This window comes from Crinia signifera, chromosome 2, assembly GCF_055691185.1.
Source record: "Crinia signifera chromosome 2, ASM5569118v1, whole genome shotgun sequence".
Taxonomy (NCBI): domain Eukaryota; kingdom Metazoa; phylum Chordata; class Amphibia; order Anura; family Myobatrachidae; genus Crinia; species Crinia signifera.
In genome coordinates this window covers 7585901-7613886 of record NC_139218.1, presented here as the reverse complement: position 1 = coordinate 7613886, position 27986 = coordinate 7585901, and the positions used below count along the sequence as shown (strand labels likewise).

Sequence of the window (27986 nt, the reverse complement as noted above, 5' to 3'; positions counted from 1 at the left end):
CAAAGATGAAAGTGATTTTATTCACTTGAATAGGTGATTGCAATCATTACTGTGGTTGAGGCAGAATATTCCGATTCGTTGGGATTATCACTAGATGCTACAAATGGTTTATGTGCTTTGAATCTGTTCAGTGTTTCGTTGTTGTATTTATTTATTTTTTTTATATATTTTTTTCCAATAAAAAAAAAAAGTAATTTCTTCCTCCAAAGTTATCTGTTTAATAAAACATCTAATTAGGGAGAAATCCGTTTTATAATTCCTCCATAAAAGGAAATGAAAATTGACTGTAAAATCAGGTTCTAGCGGTTTGTTTTGAAAGTTAACCCTTTTATTGCTAGAACTAATTCTTCTAACATTGGTGGCAGCGGTGGGATAATACACATTAAATAATCTCAAGAAGATGGAAGGGGGCTCATGTACAATTATAGGGCTACAATTACTATATCTCTTAACCTACCATATTTTAGTGCAGTTTTGACTTCGATCTCTAACCAAATGTCTACTGTTTGAGAGACTAAGCCGATGGCACACCATCCCACACACGTTCCGTCATGTACCAATATGGGTCATGTGACTATCTGAACCCGCTATTTCTATCAGGTGTCAGTTATGGGAGGACTAGGATGAAAAATTGGACACCGGGTACAATGCTGCGATACCGGGTTTATATAATACTCTCTGTTGCTTGTAGTGATCTTCGAGCACATAAAAACGGAATGGGATAAAACTCAAGATTGTCAATGGTGTCATTACCATGATTAGATTAGAAAGTCTACATATTGCAACGTCTACATATCGCAACGTTCCTGCAAGTTGTGATGCTTTCCGTGTAGACACAGATTTGGTGCTTGTAATACAAGCAGGCGGTCATACCCATTCACGCCATCAATCACCAGTTATAGAAGGGGCTTCCGCTTAAAAGGATGCATCTTAACACCCGAGCTTTAGGACCCAGCTGAAAATCCACAAGCCGCCCTTTAAAAAAAAGGTCTCAATTTATTGCCAGGAGGGGGTAATTCGGGAAGGTGCCGTATACATTTTAAGCTTGTGGCATTATTGTAACCAGTACTTCTGCACATACACGAAAGAATCATAAAATGCAGGTATCCCTCCTGTAAATGAAAGCAATACAAAACAATACTATTTCTATTCAGAAGTCTACAAGTGGCCGCAATAATCGCCACCGGCAGTAGTAGTGCGACGAGGTCAGCAGCCAAAGGGTTAAAGGTCACCCTGCGATACAGCGAGGACTCTGCTCGGCCGCGGTTTATGTAGCACAGATTACAGCGTTAGCAGTAACTTTGGAAGTTATATGTCCAAAAAAAAAAAACATCTGTCCCAAGTTGAAACAAACAAAAAATATATCTATATATAGATCAGTTTCCCACAGAAAGGACGCGAGTCCAGTCCAAAAAAACAAACAAAAAAGGAGCTTGAAAAGTGCAGTCAAGGTAAGAATTGCTGTGAGTTGTCCTTGGCTCTCCCCGTAGTGCAGTATTCTGGGCTCAGAGAGAACCTGAAGGCTTCTTCCGCCCATTGTAATGCGATTGGCCTTTAACGTTTGGCTCCTGATACCAGTCTGTTACTCAAGTTTAGCAGGTAAATGAGAATACATGGAAGGATGTAGAGTGTCTGTGTTTCTAAGACACGAGCAAAGTCTGTGGCACAAATAAAAAATAAATAGTAGTTTCCTTGGCAGGGTGCGGGAATAGCGGCAGCATCGGAACCCATGGCCGACGGGAGGAGACACCGCGTGGCCTTATTGCTTGGGATGGACCCAGACCGCGGTCTGTGCAGTCTGGTGGTGGGGGATGGGGGGGGGGGGCGGGACTTTCTCTGCATCATCTATGTATTTATGTTGACTGTTAGACATGGCAGGTGTGATGTCTTATTCCAGGTTCCGTGGCAACAGCCTGCGCTAAGCTATTGGGCAAAACGCATCTTTTGTCAGTATTCACTGATCCTCCTTCAAGTAAGCTCAGAGCAAAGTGGCTATAAGGGTACAGGACAATGTAAAGGATATAGGGAATACTGGTTAGTCACCATAGAGGAACAGCTCCAGGTTAGATCCATGTTTGGCTCCTAGGACCTTAATCTAGGTTCATTAGGGATGAAGGGTCAGGGGTCACAATGCTGGTGAGGCGGTGGTGGAGGCACCATGACGGTTCTATAACCAGGCAGATCAGAGGCGATACAGCACCAGCTAATATTAATCTGAGAAGATTGTCCCCTCACTATATAAGCGCTGGGGTACAGTGTATTTGCTGTCTCATTGTACACACATCACAGACGTAACCAGAAGGGGAGCCTGTTCTGTACTGTACACAGTCAGTGTATACATGGCAAATAGACCAATCTGTACTGGTCACAGGGAAAAGGGACAAATACCCCCCCCCCCCGGAGGCTGGAGATTGGCCACTCATGGAGATTCCTAATTAAAGGATACTGAATACGTTACTTTGTTACCTTCATCTGGAAGAACGTATAAACAGCAGGTAGTAATCATGGATATAGCCACGAATGACTCATTTATTGCCGTGTACATGCTCGCCCAAAACTTTCCCAAATACTTTGGTCTTTTTAGCTCCCTTCCTTTTCAGCTAAGTCGCTCTATCATCAGGCAGAGTCACCGCCCAAAGCTACGCTCGCTGGATACATCTGATGCAGTGGGCAGGAGCCCAATAACATGACATGCCTGATGATAGGAACATATTGCTGCAATGCACAGGAGGAAGCCAAGAACTAAAGTTATGGGCAGGTACACAAGCCAACAGATGAAAGTGGACTGAAGGTGGAACACTCCTATGGTCTTATCAGCCTGACACACAGCACGTACATGTGCATTCCTGCGAGAGGACTCCACCAACTACAACTTTAGCATTTAGACCTTTGGTGATAGTTTCAGCAAGACGACTAACATATAACTGAGTGGGGCGCACCCTACAGTGACATACGAACAAAGGCTAGAGGCCGGAATGGACGTGCTTTGTGCTTTAATGTATTGATCACAGAGATTAATCATATGATGGATGGGAGAGAAATTAGCACATTTTACTTATTGTGGCAAATGCAGAACAGCACGAGATCCCCGGCGGGACGCGGCGTGCGTCCAATCAGGGATCGGCTATACGGTCGCCAGCCTCCGACCTATAAAATGGCCTTGGGAACATACAACATGATTACATTAAAATAATGCAATAATTTACACAGCAAATAAAAAAATTGCTGCATTAACGAAAAATAAAAATATATATTTATATATATACTCTAACCTACACTGGGTTTCATTTTGTAAACCAGACAGATGAAGGGGAGAGGAGACGACTTTGCCCGTCAAGACCAGATTCAGGACGCGGTGACCTGAAGCGGTTTCCGTGGTGCACGGAGAAAAGGTTCAGTCTGATCACATTTTCAGGTCACTTTGGAGGGACGGGAGGTGGATTCTTTTGTCCTTTTTTTTTTTTGTACATTTTTCTTTTTTTAATTTAAAGAGTCACTAGAAAAGTCTCAACAAATAATTCCAAGTCAGTCGTGTCTCTGGGGAGAGTTTGATTACAACAGTCCACAGTCTCATGGAGTCCGAGGGAAGAGAGACACAAACAAACGATTAAGTAACACAATGAAAACTGAAGGCAGCCATTAGACCATTGCGGTGGCTGGGCCACCATGCCACGGATTAAGGTGGTCAGAATAAAGTCTTCTCGGAATCCACGGAAGGCTTTAGGTGCAGAAGAACGGTGAAGCTCATTAGCGCCGTATGTCTCTCGGTTTCCAAATCTTTGCCAATTATTTCTGCGCAGGGTTGTCGGTCTTCCTCAGACTTTCTGGTTCAATGGAAGCCAGGCAGCGGTATGAGGATGGCGATTCTACCCTCTAGCGTATCGTGTACAAGTCCTGGCATGAGGCTCCGGGGTCCAGGAGGTCGCCTGTCTCTACGGTCAATGTGTGCAGTTGGTCTCGTCTTTTTCCTTTTTGTCATTGGAGTCTCTATCTGTGTCCTTGTAAGAGTACATTATTCGAGTCCGAGGTGAAATGGAGATATGTGAAAGCAATCAGGTGGGTTCCACCATATGATCAGGGTGCTTGCAGAGGCTCAGAGGCTAGGCCCCCTCTCTTGTAATGACCGCTTGGAGAATTCCGGTTCTGCTGACCGCTCCGTACGTCAAAGAGGAAGCCAGAAGAGGGTGCGCACAGTGGGAAGAACGGAAAAAGTAAAAAGACTTCAAAAAGAAAATAAAAATAAAAAGTTTGAAGAGCAGAAGGCTAGAAATGACTCCTACTGGACACAAACTGAAAAGAAAGCATCGCGAGAGGTAAAGAGAGAGAGAGACAGAGAGAGAGACAGAGAGAGAGACAGAGACAGAGAGACAGAGAGACACAGAGAGAGACAGAAGAGCAAAGAAGAGAGCGAGAGGTGGAGAGAGAGAGACAGAGAGAGACAGAGAGAGAGAGAGAGACAGAGAGAGAGAGAGAGAGAGAGAGAGACAGAGAGAGAGAGAGAGACAGAGAGAGAAGGTCAGAAGCGCAAAGAAGAGAGCGAGAGGTGGAGAGAGAGAGACAGAGAGAGAGGTCAGAAGAGCAAAGAAGAGAGAGCATGAGAGTGAGAGAGAAAGAAACTGCGCACACAGCAAACAGATGAGCGAGGGTTAGGTAGGGGACCGGGAGATCTAGCTCTGAGGCATGCTGAGCCTGCAGCCGGTGGAGTTAGAGCTGGAATCTCTCCATGGGAGCTTCTCGCTGCTGGAAGATGTACTGCTGCTGCGTCAGGTCCACTTGTGGGGCGATGCTGCTGTCCTCGTCCTCCGTGCCGAAGTAATGCTCGAGAAGATCGAACGCCTTCTGATAGATCTCCTGGTTCTCGTGGCTCTGAAGGAACTCTATTTTGTTTAGACCTAGACACAAGAAAAGACAAACCGACAGTCACCAGGGATCTGGGAAAGGTTCTCGTTATTTGGAGAAGCGCTTAGCCGCACACGTCTTACCATAGGCTTCCTCGATGAGAGCGCAGTAGGGATTTATGCCGGTCCCGTTGCGTTTCGCCTCTTGCTCGCCCAGCCTCAGGATATTCTCTAAGCCGTTCAGAGCCACTTGCACGATCTTGGAGTCCATGACGGTGAGGAGGTCACACAGAGGCTTGATGCAGCCCAGATCCACCAGGTACCTGGAATACAGAGAGGAGCAACCAACGGCTGGGTGAGGACATAGACCTACACAAACCCTGAACATCCCGATCCGAAAAACCCAACGATTTCTGGGACTCCTCAGCACTCCTCTATGCAGATTTGCTGCAATCCAGGGCTTGGGTGAGTGAGGGAAGAGACTTTATCATTATCACCTGAAACCAGACTGTTCTGCCTTAGGGCTCAGTAATGAGGGCATCTTTATAACACAGATTACTGCTGAGCCCAAATAAGGGCGGAACTGTCTGTAGGTGGAAAGGTCGTCTAGGTCTACACCAAAAGGGGTCAACAACAGTTATTCTTCTCTTTTGGACTTTGTTCTATACATTAAAACATCCACGTAAACTCCGATTGGGAAAGGTAAAGCCTGGCGAGTGGAGCGAGAGTATGTTCTATACTAATCGGGGGTCCATGTCGACAGGTGTCAACAATGACACAAAAACCGTAAACTCATGTCGCAACCTCTCATGTCGACCGTTCCATCCACAACCTTCAATAAAGGTGACTTTAGCCAGAATAGACTTTAAAAGGAGAACAAACTGCAATTCTGTGCAAACACATACAAACCCACCCACATATACACGTGTGCGCTGCAAGACGCCGTCTCCTATTGGCCCATACGAGAGACTGTGGATTGAGCAGGGGGCACCTACTTGATCTGCTCTGCGGAGCCCCCGGAGGTGGCGTTGGTGATGGCCCAGGCCGCCTCCTTCCTGGTCCTGAACTCGGCCGTCTGCAGGATGCTGATAAGAGCAGGGAAGATCTCTGCGTCAATTACAGTCTGTGGAGTAAATGAGCAACACATCAGCCGCGGGAAGGGCGAGCAAGGGACGCAGCGACCCCCGATGGCTCCTCCCAGCTTTATACCGGAAATAACAAGACTATAAGGAGGAGTCTCGGACTATTAGTGCAGTGCGAGGCGTGGTGTCAGGCATTACAGTGTATTCCACATAGCTGTAACATGTTAGGAGCCATCTGTACAGTGTCGGTGTGATCCCGGTCAGTGGTCTCCTGCATGGTAGCGCTGCACACAGCCCAGGACAGTGATATTACCGAGCCTGCAGGGGCAGCACCGGACAATGACCCCTAAGCAGCAGTATCCTATGCGGTGGTCCGGGAGCTCTCACATCTGAAGCAGCCCCCTCCCCCGTACAGGCAGCAGATAGAAGTTACCTGGATCTGGGCCCTGTTGCCCGCAGTGATGTTGGATATCGTCCAGCAGGCCTCCTTCTTAATGGACTCCTTGGGGCTGCTCAGTAAGTGCAGCAAACTCTGCAGCGCTGAGCAGTTCAGAATGACCTGCGGAATTGAGGAGAAGTCCCTTAATAGGAATCACAAACCCATAATGACAGATGCGCTCTCTCTTGTCATTGTCACCGGCCTGCTACAATTCCTTCAAACTGAGCTACTAGAAAGGTATAAAAGGCTAGATGCTGTTCAGATATTTCACCACCAGAGGGCAGAGTGTGGCTCACGCCTGTACTCAGCCTGGTAACGTATCTGAGGAAGTGCTGAGGACACAGATGCTCTACCCTACCTGTGTCTGAACATCATCTCCAGTCACGATGTTGCCCACGGCCCTCAGGGCAGGTGACACCACTTTGTAGTCTGTGTGCCTGTGGACAGAGAAGCCAGCGCTGTCAGGTGTATGTATAACCCATACGTACCATGCACTTGGATACCCCCCAGAGAGCAGTCACCGGGGTCAGTGCACAGTAACACCCATGCACACATTACTCTCATCTGTGACCCCAACCACCCCCATGACACTGTACGTTCTCTTACATTAAGAGTTCCACCAATCGCCTGCACACCCCAGCATCGATGACCGCCTGGATTTTATCATTTGGCCCGTCAGACAGGTAGGAGAGTGCCCAGCAGGCATCGGCCAGGACATCGGTGTCACTAACGAACAGCAGCCAGGATAAGACGTTCAGACACGGGGAGACCTGCGGCAGAGAGCACAGTGACACTTCCGGTGAGGGGCATGACAGAACAGTAACACTTGTGGTGAGGGGCATGGCACAGACCACAGTGACACTTCCGGTGAGGGGCATGACACAAAGCACAGTGACACTTCCGGTGAGGGGCATGACAGAGCACAGTGACACTTCCGGTGAGGGGCATGGCACAGAGCACAGTGACACTTCCGGTGAGGGGCATGGCAGAGCACAGTAACACTCCCGGTGAGGGGCATGGCAGAAAGCACAGTAACACTTCCAGTGAGGGGCATGGCAGAGAGCACAGTAACACTTCCAGTGAGGGGCATGGCAGAGCACAGTGACACTTCCAGTGAGGGGCATGGCACAGAGCAGTGACACTTCCAGTGAGGGGCATGGCAGAGAGCACAGTAACACTTCCGGTGAGGGGCATGGCAGAGAGCACAGTAACACTTCCGGTGAGGGGCATGGCACAGAGCACAGTAACACTTCCAGTGAGGGACTGCTATATACAGTGTCAGCCATACGGCAGAGAGCACAGTAACGGCAGAATAAGAGGCCTTCCCCTCATGGACTGATTCACAGCAGACAGGTACAATAACCTCTCCCCCGTCCCCTGCAGAAGACCGGTGCGAGACTTCCCCCTGCAGAAGACCGGTGCGAGACTTCCCCCTGCAGAAGACCGGTCTCAGACCCCCCACCCCCTGCAGAAGACCGGTGCGAGACCCCCCACCCCCTGCAGAAGACCGGTGCGAGACCCCCCACCCCCTGCAGAAGACCGGTGCGAGACCCCCCACCCCCTGCAGAAGACCGGTGCGAGACCCCCCACCCCCTGCAGAAGACCGGTGCGAGACCCCCCCTGTAGAAGATCAGTGCGAGACCCCCCACCCCCTGCAGAAGACCGGTGCGAGACCCCCCCCCTGCAGAAGACCGGTGCGAGACATCCCCCCGTACATACCGTATACACACATACACTCACCTTAGCAAACTCTGGGGGAGGATTCTTTCCCCGGCACAGGTTGGACAGGGCCCAGACCGCGTTCCGAGTCATCGTAAGACGGTTCTGTTTTGAGAGTAACCTGCAAAATAAAAAGCCCCCAAATCACTGCGGTATAATGTTACATACATGTAACATGTTCTACACATGCAATCACTGCGGTATAATGTTACATACATGTAACATGTTCTACACATGCAATCACTGCGGTATAATGTTACATACATGTAACATGTTCTACACATGCAATCACTGCGGTATAATGTTACATACATGTAACATAGGGATACGGTCATTAGGTCTACAGTATGTTGGTCGACAAGCATTGGGTCGACATGGGTTAGGTTAACAGTCAAAAGGTCGACATGGGGTTTTTCACTGTATTTTGAGCCGACGGGCCGTATTTCCTGCCCTACCATCCACTAGGGCGCGGTGGGAGAATAAAATAGTGTCAGGATGAGACTGTAAAAGGGAGGTGGGACCAGATATACCCCTTTCACACTGACCGATATTTCCCGGGTTATTGCGCAACAACCCAGGAAACTGGTCAGTGTGAAAGGGTCCGAAACTATTATCCCAGGACCAGCATTCCAATATTTCATCCCGGGTCTTAACCAGGGTTGGACCCAGAACGCTCGCAAGTCCTGGGGCAGTGTGAATGTGTAACCCGGTTCGACGCGTCCCGTTCATTGCACTGTAAAGGCGCCGCTGGAAGATACTGTAATCTCCCAGTGCCGCCCCGGCCCCGCCTCCCGATGACATCACACGCTTAATGCCAGGTCAGGTGGCTAGTGTGAAAGGGGTATCACTGATGTACAGTAGCAGCAGATTGGCGAGTGCTCCTCCTGCAGGCTATACAAGGCTGAACCAGGGATCATGGTATGTATGAGACTGGGGATCAGACTACAATACTCACTGTAAGAGAGGGGGTAGGATGTTACAGTCCAACACATAGTCTCTGCACACCGTGCTGTCTCCAGCTATGTTACCCAGGGCCCAGACTGCCTGTTAGAGGAACACACCAAACAGTCATCACCAGGTAATGTTATATGGCATCCGTTTATAGATTCATAGGCGCACAGTGCCAAGGCTGTCAGGGGGGAGGGGTGCAGAGCACCCGGGCGGCCGTCAGGGGGGAGGGGTGCAGAGCACCCGGGAGGCCGTCAGGGGGGAGGGGAGCAGAGCACCCGGGAGACCGTCAGGGGGGAGGGGAGCAGAGCACCCGGGAGGCCGTCAGGGGGGAGGGGAGCAGAGCACCCGGGAGGCCGTCAGGGGGGGGGGGAGCAGAGCACCCGGGAGGCCGTCAGGGGGGGGGGGAGCAGAGCACCCGGGAGGCCGTCAGGGGGGGGGGGGGAGCAGAGCACCCGGGAGGCCGTCAGGGGGGAGGGGAGCAGAGCACCCGGGAGACCGTCAGGGGGGAGGGGAGCAGAGCACCCGGGAGACCGTCGGGGGGGGGGGGGGGAGCAGAGCACCCGGGCGGCCGTCGGGGGGGGGGGGGGAGCAGAGCACCCGGGCGGCCGTCAGGGGGGAGGGGCGCAGAGCACCCGGGAGGCCGTCAGGGGGGAGGGGCGCAGAGCACCTGGGAGGCCGTCAGGGGGGAGGGGAGCAGAGCACCCGGGAGGCCGTCAGGGGGGAGGGGAGCAGAGCACCCAGGGGGAGGGGCGCAGAGCACCAGGGCCAAGGCCATCAGGGGGGGGGGAGGGGAGCAGAGCACCAGCGCCAAGGCCGTCTGGCGGAAGGGGAGCAGAGCACCAGCGTGGAGGCAGTCCAGGGAGGGAGCGCGCAGAGGCCGCCCAGCGGGAGGGGAGTAGAGCACCAGCGTGGAGGCAGTCCAGGGAGGGAGAGCGCAGAGGCCGCCCAGCGGTAGGGGAGCAGAGCACCAGCGTGGAGGCCATGTGGAGGGAGGGGAGCAGAGCACCAGCGTGGAAGCAGTCCAGGGAGGGAGAGCGCAGAGGCCGTCTGGCAGAAGGGGAGCAGAGCACCAGCGTGGAGGCAGTCCAGGGAGGGAGAGTGCAGAGGCTGCCCAGCGGGAGGGGAGCAGAGCACTAGCGTGGAGGCAGTCCAGGGAGGGAGAGCGCAGAGGCCGCCCAGCGGGAGGGGAGCAGAGCACCAGCGTGGAGGCAGTCCAGGGAGGGAGAGCGCAGAGGCCGCCCAGCGGGAGGGGAGCAGAGCACCAGCTTGGAGGCAGTCCAGGGAGGGAGAGCGCAGAGGCCGCCCAGCGGGAGGGGAGCAGAGCACCAGCGTGGAGGCAGTCCAGGGAGGGAGAGCGCGGAGTACCAGGGAGGCTGTCCGGGGCCGGGGGGAGAGGGGCACAGAACACCAGGGAGGGGGTTTGGTACCTGCTCCTGTACATCTTCAAACTCTGAGCTGAGTAGTTCTATAAAGATGGGCACGGCCCCTGCCTGGATCACTATCCGCGTCTGCAGGGAGTTCCCGGAGGCGATGTTCGTCAACACCCAAGCTGCTTCAAACTGGGAGAATCACAGAGGAGACCGTAAGAGGATGACACTGGGACAGGAACTGCAAGTCCCTGTCAGGGACCACTCATACTCGCACTCACCTGTAATGTACAGTTCTCTTTCCTCTTCAGGAACTCCACAAATCGGGCCACCACCCCCGGTGCCCCAATAACCTCATCTATCGGGGGGTTAGGTTCTGAGAACAGAAATTGGGATACAGGTGTAAAAGCAGGGTGTGCACAGTGAGCACTGGCGGCAGAAGTAGATTAATGTGTCATCTACAGGAGACTCTGATGTCATCCACGCAGACTCCGGACCGTGAGGTCATCCAGGACCAAACACAGGACTCACATCCTGTATCGCACCAACCAACGTGCACCATACACTCTCCCCCATACAGTCCCCCACACGTCGCTCTCCCCCATACAGTCCCCTACACGGCGCTCTCCCCCATACAGTCCCCTACACGTCGCTCTCCCCCAATACAGTCCCCTACACGTCGCTCTCCCCCATACAGTCCCCTACACGTCGCTCTCCCCATACAGTCTCCTACAGGTCACTCTCCCCATACAGTCCCCTACAGGTCACTCTCCCTTATACAGTCCCCTACAGGTCGCTCTCCCCATACAGTCCCCTACACGTCGCTCTCCCCATACAGTCCCCTACACGTCGCTCTCCCCCATACAGTCCCCTACACGTCGCTCTCCCCCATACAGTCCCCTACACGTCGCTCTCCCCCATACAGTCCCCTACACGTCGCTCTCCCCCATACAGTCCCCTACACGTCGCTCTCCCCCATACAGTCCCCTACACGTCGCTCTCCCCCTTACAGTCCCCTACACGTCGCTCTCCCCCATACAGTCCCCTACACGTCGCTCTCCCCCATACAGTCCCCTACACGTCGCTCTCCCCCATACAGTCCCCTACACGTCGCTCTCCCCATACAGTCTCCTACAGGTCACTCTCCCCATACAGTCCCCTACAGGTCACTCTCCCTTATACAGTCCCCTACAGGTCGCTCTCCCCATACAGTCCCCTACACGTCGCTCTCCCCATACAGTCCCCTACACGTCGCTCTCCCCCATACAGTCCCCTACACGTCGCTCTCCCCCATACAGTCCCCTACACGTCGCTCTCCCCCATACAGTCCCCTACACGTCGCTCTCCCCCATACAGTCCCCTACACGTCGCTCTCCCCCATACAGTCCCCTACACGTCGCTCTCCCCCTTACAGTCCCCTACAGGTCACTCTCCCCATACAGTCCCCTACAGGTCACTCTCCCCATACAGTCCCCTACAGGTCACTCTCCCCATACAGTCCCCTACAGGTCACTCTCCCCATACAGTCCCCTACAGGTCACTCTCCCCATACAGTCCCCTACAGGTCACTCTCCCCATACAGTCCCCTACAGGTCACTCTCCCCATACAGTCCCCTACAGGTCACTCTCCCCATACAGCCCCTTACAGGTCACTCTCCCCATACAGCCCCTTACAGGTCACTCTCCCCATACAGTCCCCTACATGTCACTCTCCCCATACAGTCCCCTACATGTCACTCTCCCCATACAGTCCCCTACAGGTCACTCTCCCCATACAGTCCCCTACAGGTCACTCTCCCCATACAGTCCCCTACAGGTCGCTCTCCCTATACAGTCCCCTACAGGTCGCTCTCCCCATACAGTCCCCTACAGGTCGCTCTCCCCATACAGTCCCCTACAGGTCGCTCTCCCCATACAGTCCCCTACAGGTCGCTCTCCCCATACAGTCCCCTACAGGTCACTCTCCCCATACAGTCCCCTACAGGTCACTCTCCCCATACAGTCCCCTACACGTCGCTCATACAATAGTCCCAGGTCATGGACATAGCCCAGAGACCACAGTGCGGACCTGCTCAGACAGATTCTATCCACCATTGCGTAAGTTACTAAGTTACCTGTGCAGTGACTGCAGCCCATAGACTACACACAACATATTACACCCCCCCCCCTACATACACAAACACACATAATGTACATATTACCACACACACACACACACCTTCCCCCAGAGTTACCTTTAGAGAGGAGTTTCCGGAATTTCTGGGTTGCAGCGAGCTGCTGCTCTGGATTGTTAGAGAAGATCATATCGATCATATCAGCTGTGATCACCGCGCTCTGTGGAGACACACGCTGTAATAACAGTGACCTGTGATACACTCTGTGCTGCTGGGGACCCCGCTCCTCCCACTATATAACCCTCAGTCTGTGGCTTCCTGCTGCCCCCATTCCCCTCCTCACATCATGTCACTGCCCCCTGTCACATGCAGCCCTGTCCTCACTGACACATCCCTCATCTCCTGATATACTCTGTGCTGCTGGGGACCCTGCTCCTCCCATTATATAACTCTCAGTCTGTGGCTTCCTGCTGCCTCCATTCCCCTCCTCACATCAGGTCACTGCCCGTGTCACATGCAGCCCTGTCCTCACTGACACATCCCCTATGTCCTGATATACTCTGTGCTGCTGGGAACCCTGCTCCTCCCACTATATAACTCTCAGCCTGTGGCTTCCTGCTGCCCCCATTCCCCTCCTCACATCATGTCACTGCCCCTGTCACATGCAGCCATGTCCTCACTGACACATCACTCATTTCCTGATATACTCTGTGCTGCTGGGGACCCCGCTCCTCCCACTATATAACTCTCAGTCTGTGGCTTCCTGCTGCCTCCATTCTCCTCCTCACATCATGTCACTGCCCCTGTCACATGCAGCCCTGTCCTCACTGACACATCACTAATCTCCTGATATACTCTGTGCTGCTGGGGACCCTGCTCCTCCCACTATAGAACTCTCAGTCTGTGGCTTCCTGCTGCCTCCATTCCCCTCACATCAGGTCACTGCCCGTGTCACATGCAGCCCTGTCCTCACTGACACATCCCCTATGTCCTGATATACTCTGTGCTGCTGGGGACCCTGCTCCTTAGGGTATATAACTCCTAGTCCCTGTCACATGTAGCTCAGGCCATAGACCAGTATAGGACACACCTATATGTGCTCACTCACCGATGCCATCTCCATGTTATTTATCTGCGCATCATGGAGGTTCCCATCAGACATCCCTTCATCCTCTGGCGTTTCCTCTGCGGTTGCGACATTCCTGCGTTTGAATAACTAAGAGGAAGAGACAGAGATCAGCTTCTGGAAACATCAACCTGGCAGCTCCCAGACCGCACCCCTTACACTGGCCGCCCGCTGATCACATGGGCAGGAAGTGTGACCCACCTGCTCTTCCCGTTTCTGTTTGCGCAGCTGTAGCCCCTCCTCCTCTCTCCTCCGCCGCATCTCATCGGGGTTCAGAGACTTGTTCTTGTAGCTCTTCATCCGAACGTTTTCCTTTCCTGCGCTCGACATGATTGCTGCAGAAGACAACATTACACAGGCCATGAGAGGAGCGGCCATCTTATATCCTGAGGTAAGGACAGCACAGCTGCACGGTTGTCCCAGCAGCCAAGGGATAACCTTTTTGGTAATGTTTAGGGTGTGATTTGAATAATCGCACCCCATTACATTTGTGATTTTGAGGTGTTCAATGAGAAAACATCTGGATGGGATTTGTGAAGTGCTGCAAAACGTGCAACATAATTACAGGATATGGCGGCAGCGGTGTCTGGGTGTTGTGCAGATGCGGGGGGGGGGGGGGGGGAGATGCTCCAACATCCACGCCCTCTTACCACCCCCTATCGCCGGCTACCGCATACATACTTATCGCATATGCTGTAACATATGCGATAATTATGGCAAAGGACAGCTCTTGCGTTAAGAGCTGTCCTTTTCGGTGAGTCAGCGGGTCCCGGCGGCTCCCCCCTCCCTCCCTTACCCGACGCTGCTGCTGCGCCGGGCTCTCCTCCTCCCTGCATCCGGAAGAGGATCAGTGCAGGGAGGAGGTCACAGGTCCGGGCAGCACAACACTGTGCTGCCCGGACACAGGTGAGGGGGGGGTCGGTGCGGGGCAGCGGTGAGTCGGTGCGGGGCGGCGCGTTAGAAGCCCATAGGCTTCTATGGGGCATCGCCAGATTTTTCTGGTGATGCCCCCCGCCGTGGTTACCCGGTGGGGGATGCTTAGAGCATCCCAAAATGTGGTAAAAACCCAGATAACGGGGTTTTTACCACAAGTTTACCACAAGAATCTCCCCCGCGGTTGTCTCGTGCTGCTCTGTGCGCGGAGTTTGTCTTTTGTTTGTTTCTTCGCAAACGCCCCCTTTTCTCACCCAGTTACATATACTGAATAACCAATAACTACATACATTTGTTATAAGTACTTGGTACTATAGATTGTTCACATATGATCTGCACATAACGCCGTCTGCGCTAATCCTCTCACATTCTGTACAAGTGTCATATAGCATAAGTTAGGACATGACAGCAGCGCGGCCGGGCCGGCGTCAGGAAAGGACAGCAGCGCGGCCGGGCCGGCGTCAGGAAAGGACAGCAGCGCGGCCGGGCCGGCGTCAGGAAAGGACAGCAGCGCGGCCGGGCCGGCGTCAGGAAAGGACAGCAGCGCGGCCGGGCCGGCGTCAGGAAAGGACAGCAGCGCGGCCGGGCCGGCGTCAGGAAAGGACAGCAGCGCGGCCGGGCCGGCGTCAGGAAAGGACAGCAGCGCGGCCGGGCCGGCGTCAGGAAAGGACAGCAGCGCGGCCGGGCCGGCGTCAGGAAAGGACAGCAGCGCGGCCGGGCCGGCGTCAGGAAAGGACAGCAGCGCGGCCGGGCCGGCGTCAGGAAAGGACAGCAGCGCGGCCGGGCCGGCGTCAGGAAAGGACAGCAGCGCGGCCGGGCCGGCGTCAGGAAAGGACAGCAGCGCAGTATAGCCGGCGTCAGGAAAGGACAGCAGTGCAGTATAGCCGGCGTCAGGAAAGGACAGCAGCGCAGTATAGCCGGCGTCAGGAAAGGACAGCAGCGCAGTATAGCCGGCGTCAGGAAAGGACAGCAGCGCAGTATAGCCGGCGTCAGGAAAGGACAGCAGCGCAGTATAGCCGGCGTCAGGAAAGGACAGCAGCGCAGTATAGCCGGCGTCAGGAAAGGACGGAATCGATACATCTGTCAGAATGAACTTAGGTCTACAGTCATTAGGTCGACCCCACTAGGTCGACTGGCAGTAAGGTCGACCTGATTTAAGATCGACATGGGCCAAGGTCGACATGACTTAAGGTCGAATTTGCATAAAGGTTGACATGAGGAAGGTCGACTGGTCATAAGGTCAACATGGGGTTTTCACTGTTTTTTTTATCCGAATGTCGACATGGACACAGTTGGCAATGAGAATCGGACCCTCGCAATGCTCGCTTCGCTCGCAATGCTTCGGGCACGTTGACTCGCTTAGCTCGCCACAGCTTTAATAACCTCCTCCACGCCCTAGTGGATGGAAGGGCATGAAATACCGCCTGTCGGCACATGTCGGCTCAAAAAACAGTGAAAAACCCCATGTCGACCTTATGACCAGTCGACCTTCCTCATGTCGACCTTTTTGCAAATTCGACCTTAAGTCAGGTCGACCTTGGCCCATGTCGACCTTAAGTCAGGTCGACCTTCCTGCCAGTCGACCTAGTGGGGTCGACCTAAGTTCATTCTAATAGATGACCACTTCCCGAAAGGACAGCAGTGCAGTATAGCCGGCGTCAGGAAAGGACAGCAGTGCAGTATAGCCGGCGTCAGGAAAGGACAGCAGTGCAGTATAGCCGGCGTCAGGAAAGGACAGCAGTGCAGTATAGCCGGCGTCAGGAAAGGACAGCAGTGCAGTATAGCCGGCGTCAGGAAAGGACAGCAGTGCAGTATAGCCGGCGTCAGGAAAGGACAGCAGTGCAGTATAGCCGGCGTCAGGAAAGGACAGCAGTGCAGTATAGCCGGCGTCAGGAAAGGACAGCAGTGCAGTATAGCCGGCGTCAGGAAAGGACAGCAGTACAGTATGGCCGGCGTCAGGAAAGGACAGCAGTACAGTATGGCCGGCGTCAGGAAAGGACAGCAGTACAGTATGGCCGGCGTCAGGAAAGGACAGCAGTGCAGTATGGCCGGCGTCAGGAAAGGACAGCAGTGCAGTATAGCCGGCGTCAGGAAAGGACAGCAGTGCAGTATAGCCGGCGTCAGGAAAGGACAGCAGTGCAGTATAGCCGGCGTCAGGAAAGGACAGCAGTGCAGTATAGCCGGCGTCAGGAAAGGACAGCAGTGCAGTATAGCCGGCGTCAGGAAAGGACAGCAGTACAGTATAGCCGGCGTCAGGAAAGGACAGCAGTACAGTATGGCCGGCGTCAGGAAAGGACAGCAGTACAGTATGGCCGGCGTCAGGAAAGGACAGCAGTACAGTATAGCCGGCGTCAGGAAAGGACAGCAGTACAGTATAGCCGGCGTCAGGAAAGGACAGCAGTACAGTATAGCCGGCGTCAGGAAAGGACAGCAGTGCGGCCGGGCCGGCGTCAGGAAAGGACAGCAGTGCAGTATAGCCGGCGCCAGGAAAGGACAGCAGTGCAGTATAGCCGGCGCCAGGAAAGGACAGCAGTGCAGTATAGCCGGCGTCAGGAAAGGACAGCAGTGCAGTATAGCCGGCGTCAGGAAAGGACAGCAGTGCAGTATAGCCGGCGTCAGGAAAGGACAGCAGTGCAGTATAGCCGGCGTCAGGAAAGGACAGCAGTGCAGTATAGCCGGCGTCAGGAAAGGACAGCAGTGCAGTATAGCCGGCGTCAGGAAAGGACAGCAGTGCAGTATAGCCGGCGTCAGGAAAGGACAGCAGTGCAGTATAGCCGGCGTCAGGAAAGGACAGCAGTGCAGTATAGCCGGCGTCAGGAAAGGACAGCAGTGCAGTATAGCCGGCGTCAGGAAAGGACAGCAGTGCAGTATAGCCGGCGTCAGGAAAGGACAGCAGTACAGTATAGCCGGCGTCAGGAAAGGACAGCAGTACAGTATGGCCGGCGTCAGGAAAGGACAGCAGTACAGTATGGCCGGCGTCAGGAAAGGACAGCAGTACAGTATAGCCGGCGTCAGGAAAGGACAGCAGTACAGTATAGCCGGCGTCAGGAAAGGACAGCAGTACAGTATAGCCGGCGTCAGGAAAGGACAGCAGTGCAGTATAGATGTCACCCAGTGTAAAGCCTTCATAGCACACGCAGAACACGGTCCTGACACTATAATCCCTCACAGAGACAGGGAATGGTAAATCCTGTGATTAAGGAAAGCACCAGGGATATTTCTGTATACACATGGTTCCCCCGCCAGCATGACGCCTTACATAATCTTCAAGACACAAGTTATAAACGGTGACATCACACATGTAATAGTACGTCACCAACTCCTGGTACCTGTGTTATGTCTGCAGTCACTGTTTCTCCCTCTCATATTGGGGCAGATGTATTAAGCCAGGGGTGGCCAACCGGTCAGAGGTAAAGAGCCGAAAAATATCGATAGTCAAGCTAAAGAGCCGACATCATGCGCCCAAAAAAGGGGCGTGGTCTATTTTGACCCCTTGGGTGGGTGTGATACAAATATGCCTCCAATAGTGCAGTGCCATATATACATATGCCCCCAATAGTGCCAGATACACATATGCCCCCAACGGTGCCAGGTATGCACCACACGGTGCCGGGTATGCCCCCACAGTGCCAAAAAGCTGGTATGCCCCCACAGTGCCACAAACTGCTATGCCCCCACAGTGCCACAAACTGCTATGCCCCCACAGTGCCACAAACTGCTATGCCCCCACAGTGCCACAAACTGCTATGCCCCCACAGTGCCACAAACTGCTATGCCCCCACAGTGCCACAAACTGCTATGCCCCCACAGTGCCACAAACTGCTATGCCCCCACAGTGCCACAAACTGCTATGCCCCCACAGTGCCACAAACTGCTATGCCCCCACAGTGCCACAAACTGCTATGCCCCCACAGTGCCACAAACTGCTATGCCCCCACAGTGCCACAAACTGCTATGCCCCCACAGTGCCACAAACTGCTATGCCCCCACAGTGCCACAAACTGCTATGCCCCCACAGTGCCACAAACTGCTATGCCCCCACAGTGCCACAAACTGCTATGCCCCCACAGTGCAAATTTCCCAGCAGCAGCACTCACCGTTGTTGTTGCTGCTGCCAGGCGGGGAGAGGACAGTCTGGTGTCCCCCTGCAGTCCTCCTGTCATGTCCCGATGGGAGGAGAGCACAGCACACCGCGCGTCTCCTTCCCCCTCACTTCCCTGTGACTGGGCCGCCCACCAATCAAAGCTCGCTGGCCGGCTCCTGATTGGCTGCTGGCCCACGAGCTCTGATTGGCGGTCACAAGGAGGGTCAGTATGGTCACAATGGTCACAATGGCCCAGTCACAAGAATGCACAGTAAGGGGTAGGAGAGATGCGCGATGCGCGCTCTCCTCCCCTCAGAAGGTGAAGGGATTCAAGGAACCGGCAGCAGGGGGGACTGGGACAGATGGTGGACGGCAGGCAGCAGTGGAGCAGGAGCCGCACTTTACAAGGGGGAGAGCCGCATGAGGCTCAAGAGCCACAGGTTGGCCACCACTGTATTAAGCTATTAATTAGAAGAGAACGTAGCAGACAATGAAGTCCATAGCTGATTGGCTGGTGCTTTATCACCTTCTACTTTATCTCTTCACCAGGCTTAATACATTACTTATCCCACTACATTGCTGCCTTAATACTGCCCATCTCTCCAGGATGGCACAAGATCTATAAGCAGAGCAATCTGTCCCTGTCAGAGAGGACGGATCAGCTGCAACAGTAGCAGACGGAGAAAGGCAATTACAGTTATTTACAGCTGTGTTATATAACTAAGTAGCCCAACAGAGCTATCAATAACACACACACACACACACACACACACACACAGTGCTCCCAGCAGGACAGGGGCGGGGCACGGACGTCCCGAAGAGGGGTGTGGCTTGCGACAAAGGGTGTGCCTGTCACATCCCCATTTTGCCACGAGGGTCCAGCAGTTATATACACGTGGGACCACCTTTCTGTGCAGGAAGTTTTTGATATGAATTGGAATCTTTTGTCTTCAAAACAATATAGTCTTGTATGTACGCACGAGATCATTAACGATGTACTCTCCAGCGGGTCGTTAATCCCCGGGCACCTGAACTCCATGTTCGACGGTCGCTGAACGATAGGGTTTCCCAACATAACTGATCTGTCCAAGATCTACATTTGGATACTTTATTACATAATGTATATTATGGCCATCACTACAGCAGTATCGTGTGGCCTGTTGCTATACACTGTTGTTTCTGGTGTATACCGGTGACATTGTACATGTGCTTCTATTGGTAGGAAGATTTCTGTTTATTGTAGTGTTATATCATTAGCAATGGTTGCTGGGTGACGTGGTGTGCGCCACCAGGAGAACGTGATGACATCACTACTGGCGCTATCATTACTATTGTATAGTTTGGGACGTCTCCCCGTATGTGGCCTGTGCACCCTTTCCTCTATTCAGGGGTGACATGCCTATGACCCCATGCAGTATGGGAACAGCCGCTGTATACAGTTATACATGCTGGGATGTGTATAATGCATTCATGGGACTATTGGGAGGTTACGCGCAGTCTCTGTCATCATATGGGAATAACAGACGCCCGTGGAGACATGGGTCAGAGGTCACAGCAACGGTCATTAAGGCCTGATTCTAACGGACTCGGAACGGGGCGAATTTGGCCCCATACCGATATTTGGGGCTCTGTGCAGGATATATTATGCGCACATACATATCCCTTTGCGAATGGCTTTGGTGACTTACATAGTGACAAGCCCTTCACAAGGATCGGGGCGGGCCTGGGTATCGCCCTAAGGAACACTGGTGTTCCCATGTTACGCAAACGGGCAGTTACCCGCCCTGTCTTCGGGCAGGCGTGTGCAAATAGGAGTCGGTTCAGATTGACGTATTTGCGAAGCCAGGAGAAATCATTCGATGGTCTGCGAGGATCACATGGTTTCTGCTGCAGCGGAGCCATGCAAGTGGGTGTGTCTTCGTTCTATATCCCTTTACATGGTACCGAGGGGAATCGGCAGTTATTTGGCGGGGTGGCGTCGCTGGTGCTCGGTAAGTTGCGGTATTTGCAGCTTACCGAGCCAAACAGAATCACCCCTTAAGTTCCAACGTGATGGTTTAATGAGATCATTTTATTTGTGTTATTCCAGTTATTACTATATAAGACACAGGGCAATAAGCACAATGGGGAAACACACGCGCAGGTCTGTGAAACGCACGTAATGGACAAGTTCACTAGAGCTCTGTACACACTAGGTCACAATGGGGAAACACACGCGCATGTCTGCGACTCCGAAACGCACGTAACGGACAAGTTCACTAGAGCTCTGTACACACTAGGTCACAATGGGGAAACACATGCGCAGGTCTGCAAAAACGCACAAGTTCACTAGAGCTCTGTACACACTAGGTCACAATGGGGAAACACACGCACGTGTCTGCAGCTCCGAAACGCACGTAACGAACAAGTTCACTAGAGCTCTGTACACACTAGGTCACAATGGGGAAACACACGCACGTGTCTGAGGCTCCGAAACGCACAAGTTCACTAGAGCTCTGTACATACTAGGTCACAATGGGGAAACACACGTGCAGATCTGCAGCTCCGAAACGCACAAGTTCACTAGAGCTCTGTACTAGGTGATATAATGAGTGGTATCGTAGTTCATCATATCGCTGAAAGTGTACGCTGTATCCGATGAACGACGCAGGCTCCCGCACATCCTTAACCTGTGCATGAGACGACGGAGAGGAAGGTTTACAGGGGCTATGCCGGCATCAAGTGTATACCAGCACCCCACAGACGCCAATACATTTTTGGAACTAAGTAAAAGTGCATACAAGGGGAGCGATTTTGGCAGGGTTTGTACTTCGTGAGATACCATTGCACAGCCCCGCAAGGCAATTCTGACTGCCGCATACAGTGCCTCTGGCCATAGGTCAAGTCGCACTTCATGGGGAATCACACATAGCCAATATCTCATTGTGTGTATGACCCTTTATACACAATACAGATACATAAATAACATAGCAGAATAAACATACAGGGGGCTGAATACAAACATAAACTACAGTAAAGCCCCATGTACACACACTATGGCCCTTATTCAGATCTGGTCGCAGGACAAATTTGTTCTCAAAATGGGCAAAACCATGTGCACGCAGGTGGGGCAGATGTAACATGTGCAGAGAGAGTTAAATTTGGGTGGGGTGTGTTGAAACTGAAATCTAAATTGCAGTGTAAAATTAATGCAGCCAGTATTTACCCTGCACAGAAAGAAAATAACTCACCCAAATCTAACTCTCTCTATACATGTTACATCTGCCCCACCTGCAGTGCAGCATGATTTGCCCATTTTCCAAACAAATTTGTACTGCGATCAGATCTGAATAAGGGCTAATGTGATAAAGGCAGACGCAATATCGAACGATTTCCCCCGAAGCTACAGAATGAACAATATAGCACAATATACACATGGAATGATTTCTAGCTGTAAAAGGGGGGTATTCAATGTTGGGCGCCATTTCCGACAGGGGAGATAGACCTGCCGCCTACTCAATGCTGCCGTTTCCTATGGCATTGAAGGCGGAGTTCGAAGAAACAGATCCGACTTTAAAACAAGTCGGATCTGCTTTGTCGGAAACGGTTGTGGATAGTCGAATTCACGACCGTTTCCCCAATCCGCGTCCGTTCTCGACGCCTTTTAGCCACTTGATAGGCGGAACATTGAATTCCACCTGTAGCGCTGCAGGCGAGATGGACAAAAATGACCCGGGATTCCGACTCTTGCGACATCTGGACAGTCGGAATCCCACATTGAATATCCCCAAAGTGTCTGCTTTACCATTGATCATCTTGTTTTATGAATTACCGATCGCACACACTGATCAATATGCACCTGGTCAGAAACGACATAGGCAAAACTCCATGGGGGAAATTTTCTAAGATGGGAGATCTATTTAACATGGGATGTTGCTACAGGCAACCAATCAGATGCTACTTATTTATTTAGTACCTTCTAGAACAGGCATGTCCAACGTTGGCCCTCCAGATGTTTTGAAACTGCACATCCCAGCATGCTTTGCAATAGTTTTAGCATTCTCTAATAGCAAAACTGTGGCAAAGCATGCTGGGATGTGTAGTTTCACAACATCTGGAGGGCCAACGTTGGACATGCCTGTTCTAGAAGATAATAGATAGTATCTGTTTGGTTTCCCATAGCAACATCTCATGTGAAATAGAAGTCCCATCTTAGTAAATTTCCCCTCGTGTACATCTACCACTGCCCATGGTCTCCATTCAGAGAACACTGACAGTGACTATTTATACCGCATACAGTATAATCCTAGTCAGGCGTCATAGCAACGAGCAGGAACGCCCATCGCCGGGGACCACACACACAGATCCGCGCTTCATTTCTCAGCATTCTAGACAGGTCACTTAGAAATGGGGCTGTAATCGCCCGTGTGTATGGCCCGTAGTAGGACCGTCAATAACTATAACACATTGTATAGCAACAGATACAGACAACACATCTGTATAACGTGGTGTGTATCTGACATACAGAACAGGCTACTGGCAATATAAACTACAGCGGAGATAGAAGCGGACGGAGAGGAGTGAAGGATTCTACAACACACTGTATAATAGAGAAATGATGGAGGGATCCAATTAGATGCATCTTCAGCCATTACAAAGCACCAGGCATCCAATCAGAGGCTGCACATGGACCGGTGATGGCAGGATAACACATGGGGTCACGGATAAATCCCCCATGTGTTATCGCATGAATACCAGGCATCCAATCAGAGGCTGCACATGGACCGGTGATGGCAGGATAACACATGGGGTCATGGTGCAGGTGTCGTCCAATCAGAGGCTGCACATGGACCGGTGATGGCAGGATAACACATGGGGTCATGGATAAGTCCCCCATGTGTTATCGCATGAATACCAGGCATCCAATCAGAGGCTGCACATGGACCGGTGATGGCAGGATAACACATGAGGTCATGGTGCAGGTGTCGTCCAATCGGAGGCTGCACATGGACCGGTGATGGCAGGATAACACATGGGGTCATGGTGCAGGTGTCGTCCAATCAGAGGCTGCACATGGACCGGTGATGGCAGGATAACACATGGGGTCATGGATAAGTCCCCCATGTGTTATCGCATGAATACCAGGCATCCAATCAGAGGCTGCACAGGGACCGTTGATGGCAGGATAACACATGGGGTCATGGATAAATCCCCCATGTGTTATCGCATGAATACCAGGCATCCAATCAGAGGCTGCACAGGGACCGGTGATGGCAGGATAACACATGGGGTCATGGATAAGTCCCCCATGTGTTATCGCATGAATACCAGGCATCCAATCAGAGGCTGCACATGGACCGGTGATGGCAGGATAACACATGGGGTCATGGATAAGTCCCCCATGTGTTATCGCATGAATACCAGGCATCCAATCAGAGGCTGCACAGGGACCGTTGATGGCAGGATAACACATGGGGTCATGGATAAATCCCCCATGTGTTATCGCATGAATACCAGGCATCCAATCAGAGGCTGCACAGGGACCGGTGATGGCAGGATAACACATGGGGTCATGGATAAGTCCCCCATGTGTTATCGCATGAATACCAGGCAATGCACGGCAAATACAGGGAGCACAGTTGATGGCTATTACTATGGGGAACAATTCTTCACTTTGTGGGTCAACTCAATTAGAAACTGCTTGTGGGCACTGCCCATGATGTACCATTTTGGCAGCATTGTAACCCCAGCTAATTTGGTGCATTTTAGTGTTGGGTCCCATAGAAATGTCCAGTTAGTGCAGGCACCACGTCCCCGGACCATGGTAAATATACCTTACATGCAGGATACCGGGATACTTCCTATATAATTACACAGAACTTATCATCTGCTAATTGCTATATTAAACTGGTGCGACAACTCTGATGACTACAGATAAGTATATATTACAAAATAACACACAAATATATATTACAGTGGAGGTTACCCTGTGCCACACGCGTCTGCAGCTAGTTACAGTGGACGCCGCTAGGCGCGGGCATTCCCGTAATTACCCTGCGCACCAGTGACTAGGACGGGTACGTGAAGACACGGCAGGATCGCAGGGATGTACAGAATCCCCCATGTCTGCAAATAGAACTATAAACATCAGGACACAATCCTGATCATTAATAAATGGGCCTCAAAGTGGGCAGTATCTAGTATATATAGGGGTGACTGACTACTTACAGGGGCGCCCTCGGCTGGTGATCCAGGATCAATTCAAATTATATGAATTATTATTTATGGTCATGGTTATAAACAAAAACAACGCTTAATAAAGAATGTGACAAATTCAGTCCCTCACCACATAACCGACACAAATGCTGGGCAAACACTAAGTGATGTGTACCCTGCATAACATTGGGAACAAAGGACCAGGCGGAGATGCCAACAACGGAGGATGTTACTGACAACATGCAGGGGGGCACAGTATCAGACATGGATAGTACCCCTTTCCCATGGCCAGCATAACCCAGGTCAGGCCCGGGATGCAGATACAACAACCCTGGTCAAGGTCCGGTGTGAAAGATCTAAACTTTATATCTCGGATCGAGCAGCCCGGCAATTCGATTAAACAGAGGGAGACCGGCAATGAAACCCAGGTCTCCCTCTGTACAATGGGCAACCCAGGGTTAAAGTGAAGGCACCGAACCTGGAATCGCAACCCCAGGCGTGACCCGACTTACTGATATAAAGGTTTAGAGACAATATTTTCTGACCCGTTGGTAGCGGCAAAATATCATCTAGTGAGTACCCAGTATAAAGGGGACATACAAACACACTGTAGTGTCATTAGGGGGTCACTCGGGGTGCAGGTGTCGGCCATACTGTAGTGTCGTTATTAGGGGGTCACTCTGGGTGCAGGTGTCCGCCATACTGTAGTGCCGTTATTAGGGGGTCACTCTGGGTGCAGGTGTCCGCCATACTGTAGTGTCATTATTAGGGGGTCACTCTGGGTGAAGGTGTCGGCCATACTGTAGTGTCGTTATTAGGGGGTCACTCTGGGTGCAGGTGTCCGCCATACTGTAGTGTCATTATTAGGGGGTCACTCTGGGTGAAGGTGTCGGCCATACTGTAGTGTCGTTATTAGGGGGTCACTCTGGGTGCAGGTGTCCGCCATACTGTAGTGTCATTATTAGGGGGTCACTCTGGGTGCAGGTGTCGGCCATACTGTAGTGTCGTTATTAGGGGGTCACTCTGGGTGCAGGTGTCGGCCATACTGTAGTGTCATTATTAGGGGGTCACTCTGGGTGCAGGTGTCGGCCATACTGTAGTGTCATTATTAGGGGGTCACTCTGGGTGCAGGTGTCGGCCATACTGTGTGGCATTATTAGGGGGTCACTCTGGGTGCAGGTGTCGGCTATACTGTAGTGTCATTATTAGGGGGTCACTCTGGGTGCAGGTGTCGGCCATACTGTAGTGTCATTATTAGGGGGGGGGGGGGTCACTCTGGGTGCAGGTGTCGGCCATACTGTAGTGTCGTTATTAGGGGGTCACTCTGGGTGCAGGTGTCGGCCATACTGTAGTGTCATTATTAGGGGGTCACTCTGGGTGCAGGTGTCGGCCATACTGTAGTGTCATTATTAGGGGGTCACTCTGGGTGCAGGTGTCGGCCATACTGTAGTGTCATTATTAGGGGGTCACTCTGGGTGCAGGTGTCGGCCATACTGTAGTGTCATTATTAGGGGGGGGGTCACTCTGGGTGCAGGTGTCGGCCATACTGTAGTGTCATTATTAGGGGGTCATTCTGGGTGCAGGTGTCGGCCATACTGTAGTGTCATTATTAGGGGGTCATTCTGGGTGCAGGTGTCGGCCATACAGTAGTGTCATTATTAGGGGGGGGGTCACTCTGGGTGCAGGTGTCGGCCATACTGTAGTGTCATTATTAGGGGGGGGGGTCACTCTGGGTGCAGGTGTCGGCCATACTGTAGTGTCATTATTAGGGGGTCATTCTGGGTGCAGGTGTCGGCCATACTGTAGTGTCATTATTAGGGGGTCATTCTGGGTGCAGGTGTCGGCCATACAGTAGTGTCATTATTAGGGGGGGGTCACTCTGGGTGCAGGTGTCGGCCATACTGTAGTGTCATTATTAGGGGGTCACTCTGGGTGCAGGTGTCCACCATACTGTAGTGTTATTATTAGGGGGGGGTCACTCTGGGTGCAGGTGTCGGCCATACTGTAGTGTCATTATTAGGGGGTCATTCTGGGTGCAGGTGTCGGCCATACTGTAGTGTCATTATTAGGGGGTCATTCTGGGTGCAGGTGTCGGCCATACAGTAGTGTCATTATTAGGGGGGGGTCACTCTGGGTGCAGGTGTCGGCCATACTGTAGTGTCATTATTAGGGGGTCACTCTGGGTGCAGGTGTCGGCCATACAGTAGTGTCATTATTAGGGGGGGGGTCACTCTGGGTGCAGGTGTCGGCCATACTGTAGTGTCATTATTAGGGGGTCATTCTGGGTGCAGGTGTCCGCCATACTGTAGTGTCATTATTAGGGGGTCACTCTGGGTGCAGGTGTCGGCCATACTGTAGTGTCATTATTAGGGGGTCACTCTGGGTGCAGGTGTCCGCCATACTGTAGTGACATTATTAGGGGGTCACTCTGGGTGTTCTGTACAGCAGATGTAGCGAGATCACATCTAGTAATTTACCCTTAAATGTATCAACAATAACGTTACACAACTCATCTATAGGTAACTGTTATGTGGTGGATAGCGGACACCCTGACCTAACACAGAGGGATTATTGTGACCCCGGGACCTGTCACAAAGGGAGGGTGCACTGTGGCCCCCCTAGGCCTGACGCAAAGGGTGCACTGTGGCCCCCCAGGCCTGACACAGAGATGTCATTGTGGCCCCTGATCTGACGCACTGGGTGCATTGTGACCTTCGGGCCTGACGCAGGTGGAGTCCCGGACCCCGGGACATGACGCATAGAGAATACTGATCTACCGGGCCTGACGTAGTGGTTATAGGGGCCCCGGGTCTGCAGCAGAGTGTTTAGTGGGGCCCCGACCTGACGCAGTGGCTGTTGGGGCCCGAGGCCTGACGCAGGGGGTGTACTGGGCCTTCGGGCCTGACGCGGCGATTACCTCCGGGTTTCCCGGGCCCTGTTGCCCTGGCCGTCGGCCTCTCACCTGCTCCCTGTCCTGTAGATGGCCCGGTAGTGTCCGTGCTCCGCTCTCTCTGGCCGGTATCGGGCCCTCGCCGCCACCGGTATTACAGCTCTTGCGTGTGACGGGACTGCGCATGCGCACTGGGCGGGCCGCTGCTGCATGGACGCTTCTGGCACTGAGGGCTCGGCCAGTGACAG

General features: G+C 52.6%; 1 protein-coding gene across 3 annotated transcripts; it reads right to left on the bottom strand.

Annotated features, from left to right (window-relative positions):
* Positions 1-27986, bottom strand: KPNA1 (karyopherin subunit alpha 1). 3 transcript variants are annotated; one of them, XM_083171513.1, is made up of 14 exons: positions 27766-27986; positions 13838-13971; positions 13619-13726; positions 12631-12745; positions 10678-10772; positions 10457-10588; positions 9034-9122; positions 8100-8199; positions 6966-7129; positions 6718-6796; positions 6354-6479; positions 5834-5961; positions 4983-5161; positions 1-4892 (listed from the first exon to the last, which is right to left on the bottom strand). In XM_083171513.1, the coding sequence occupies exons 2-14, from the start codon at positions 13964-13966 to the stop codon at positions 4705-4707; spliced, it is 1632 nt and encodes a 543-aa protein (XP_083027639.1). In that variant the 5' UTR covers positions 13967-13971; positions 27766-27986; the 3' UTR covers positions 1-4704. The 3 variants fall into 3 exon arrangements, with proteins under 3 accessions (XP_083027639.1, XP_083027637.1, XP_083027640.1); XM_083171511.1 differs by having other exon boundaries at positions 27811-27982; XM_083171514.1 differs by having other exon boundaries at positions 12631-12730; positions 27811-27978.